The sequence below is a fragment of the Camellia sinensis genome, chromosome 12 (genome assembly GCF_055761805.1).
Source record: "Camellia sinensis isolate YWXY chromosome 12, ASM5576180v1, whole genome shotgun sequence".
Lineage (NCBI taxonomy): Eukaryota > Viridiplantae > Streptophyta > Magnoliopsida > Ericales > Theaceae > Camellia > Camellia sinensis.
This window is the reverse complement of record NC_138972.1, coordinates 108,807,453-108,811,230: the sequence shown is the minus strand read 5'-3', so window position 1 is coordinate 108,811,230 and position 3,778 is coordinate 108,807,453. Positions and strand designations below refer to the sequence as shown.

Here is a 3,778-nt window from a genome sequence, read left to right as displayed (position 1 = left end):
CCCTTTAAAATTTAGATAGGTTTACTTTGACCCTCCCAAACTTTACCCAAAAAAAAAAAAATCTTTAGTCTACACCATTTTAAATATTTAAAAAAAAAAAGTATTTCGACCCACTTAAATCTAAACAAATTTATCTTTAACCACTCAAAAATCTAATAATTTTACCATGGCCCCTCTTTTGTACAATTTATGGGTCTGCCGTTAAGGAGTCATTGACACTTCCTTCAACATAAAATTTAAAGACTGGCATACAAGGATTAATTTAACCCCACCCAAAGCAGCAGGGATCAAAGACTTTCTCAAGTTTAAGTTTTATCATCACTCATTTTACTTCGCAATCCATATGATTAAAAGTTACCATTATCAAATATACACATAAAATAAAACATAGCTCACATTTGCAAATTTGATCATCAAAATCTTATAAATTACACAACACAGTAATGCAAATTGCAAAACACAATTTCACAAGAAACAAGAAACCCATACCTAGCATCTTCAAATCATCACAATGGGGTTATGTTTTACCACATCATAACACTTGCGCGCCAGCTTAACACAATCCAACCAATGCAAAATCTCCACATTGGGGTCTCGCTCGACGACAATATCAGAAACCGTAATCTGAACCGATCCTCTGTAGGCAGTGATCTTGCCGCGAACCCTGGCGACAACACCGAGTTGGATTTGGGAGGCGAATCGGGCGGCCACAGAGGCAATTAGTCGAACATCTGGGGGGCTTCGGCGGGAGAAGTAGGGGGAAGTGAGATGGTTAAGCCAGAGGATGCAGGGAATGCAGCCAGTGCCATCGTCGATTGTGAATTTGAGGAATCTGTTGGGTTTGAGCTCTCGGGTTGTGACGACGCCTAGGGTTTCGGCGCGGGAGAAGAAGAGAGGAGAGGGTTTGCGGGAAAAGGAGGTTGGGTCTGAGGAAGATGGAGTGAGAGAGAGGAAGTCGAAAGCTAGAAGCTTTACGTGAGTGTTGTAGAGAGCGTCCATGAGAGAGAGAGAGAGAGAGAGAGAGAGAGATGGGTTTGGTGCCGTTTGCGCTCTCAGTGATCGGTATTTTTGACAGGTACTGGCGGGAAAGTTTGGATTGGGGTAGCCTACCCTACAATGGTTTGACTTGATTGCTATCAAAAAAAGAAAAGCATAGTAGGATTATTTGTCGTAGTTTCTGCAATGATTTTAATCTAATTTTTATGATTCACAAACTATATAATTCAATAACCAAAATTTAAAATTTAATAGTGACAAATATGTGAATTAAAACAAATTATGCATTTGAAACAATTCAATCTAAATCTATCCGTTTAATAAACAAGTTGAATTGAAATGGATTTGGATTAATTAAACAAATAAAATAGATGGTGGAAGTGGTGTTGGTGAAGGAGTGGAGGTGGAGGTGGTTGTGTTCGTGGTGATGGCAGTGGTGTGTTGGAAGTAGAGGTTGTAGTAAAAAAATCTAATTAAATGAGTTTAAATAGATATTTATGTTTAACTTATTTAAATTTAATCATTTTCATTGAGTTTGAAAATGCAATCCATTTAAAATTATTTATGAATTTGAGCACATTTGAATGTGTGTAATTACATAAGAGATTTCGATTAAATCTATCTCCTCTATTTAAAGCTAAAATAACATTAATTTATCATGTTATTTTTAAATCACACACATTAAAATGATGTCATTTTACTTAAATTCTAAATCTAAATTTGAATAATTAGATTACTATGAAAAAATCATTGCAGAGAGACAAATAACCAAAAATCTAATTCATAAATTAGTAATTTATGAAATAATCTAATCTCAATGATGTCCCATCTTAGATTCAAATAGTTTCATTCTCTTATTCCCTCCCATCTATTGTTCAAGAATAATTCAAATTAATTTGATGAACCTGAAATAGGCCCCACCTAAGAACGCCATACAATCTTTCGTCTTGACTGCTTACTTACTAGGTCATTGGGCTCACTTTTAGGACTAATTTCAATAACTCGAACTGTTCATATTTTAAGATTTATTGAGTATATCATACATGTAAAAAATTAAATTGATCAGATATTAGAAACTACGTATTCAGATCATCAAACTAAAAATTATTTTTAAAAAAAATTAATAAACGATTTTCCGAACACATACTTTCTCATATTTGATCAATTTAATTTTTTATAAGTATGATATACTTAACAAATTTTAAAATATGAACAGTTCAAATTATTGAGATTAAATTTAAAAGTGAACCCAATAACCCAACAAATAAATAGTCAAGTAAAAAAATTAAGTAGAAAATCTGATTCCGCACATGCACCCCAAACCCAAAACGGAACATGGGTATGCTTGTACATAAACAAAAACAAGTATAAAAAGTGACATTACAATTTGTGAATTAAATGAAAGGATGAGACCAACTGACATTTATTAGCATAAGTACCTACCACAAAATTGTTGTTGCCAAAAGGACCACCATATAATTGTTCCACATGACAAACAAGACAAATGAGGAAATTGAAAGGGTAGAAAGTGAACTGAATAGGAACCAAAACAAACTCCCAATTAGAAGCTATAAATGCTGAAAACGAAAACCAGATGTCTTTATGTTATTTATGTCAAAAAAACAAAGAATTGTAATATAAACACAAAAAATTTAATAATTTAGTATATTAGGACACAAAATAAGAGGTTGATCTCACATGTGGAACCAATCCTTTGTATCATATATGAGTCTCATTCTGTAAAAATCATCTATGCAAACTAGTTATATTACAATTTATAACTATCAAAGCCAACAATATACCATCATCATCATCACCAACTGGATATTGACATGGGTAAGTTCATAAAGGATATAACTCATCACTTAGGGCCCAATACATAATTCAAATACTAAAACCCAACGTCGCTAGAGCTCAGCGTGGCATTAAGAACCAATGACATCTAAACACGTGGTAAGAGAAGGACAAGCCACATAAGCAGACAAAGATCCTGTAAAGTTATTGCACTGCACATTAGCCATTAATGGGGTTCCTTACAGCATATATTGCGATAACCCCTCCCCGTCGGGACAAAACGGCCTCACCATGAACAAGGCAAGTTAGAGCATAGACTTTCGGCCAAGGTGACTGGTCGAAAGGAACAACGAAATGATTAGCAAAGGATATAAGCAGGTATCAAAGACAAGAAAAAGGTTAAGCTTTCTATCACTAAACTATCTCCACATTCCATCTCTCTTTCTAACTTGCTCGTCGGAGGGTTCGTTGGGGGACTCTCGTTCCCTGTTGAACTCTTGTGCAGGTTTCTCTGTGGGCTTGAAACCTCGAACACTGGTTTGGGAAGCATGGATCAGTCCGACCCATTCTATCTGGAACACGCTGTAATATCAGTTGGCGCCGTCTATGAGAATCCTGGTGCTCCGCACTCCAGTTGTGCTCATTGTCGCCGGAGACCTTTTCCCAATAACCCCTTCCTACCACCCACCAAGGTGGATGGTCATAACTAGATCCATGGCTTCTCACCACAATGTTGCCGACCACCAAGCCAACCCTTCCAATCCAAACAACCCACCGCAGTATTTCACCGAGCTCACCAATAGCATTAACCGTTTGGCCAAGCAAAACCAAGGCCTGATTAATGCTCTCCTCCAAATGAACCTTCCTCTGCCTCCTCCACCACCTCCAGATATCCCACCCAACCAAGAACGAGCCCCGAGCCATACTATCCAGCAGCCCCATCCACCCAACTTAGAAGGCTTACGACCCCCTCCCCCAGATATGAACT

At 36.9% G+C, this 3,778-nt stretch overlaps 1 protein-coding gene across 1 annotated transcript; it reads right to left on the bottom strand.

Annotated features, from left to right (window-relative positions):
- Positions 1–344: 344 nt before the first annotated feature.
- STN1 (Nucleic acid-binding, OB-fold-like protein) lies at positions 345–1,143 on the bottom strand. Its single transcript, XM_028231297.2, has one exon. It carries the CDS (start codon positions 997–999, stop codon positions 499–501), a length of 501 nt encoding a protein of 166 aa, XP_028087098.1. The 5' UTR covers positions 1,000–1,143; the 3' UTR covers positions 345–498.
- Between the last annotated feature and the right edge of the window lie 2,635 nt (positions 1,144–3,778).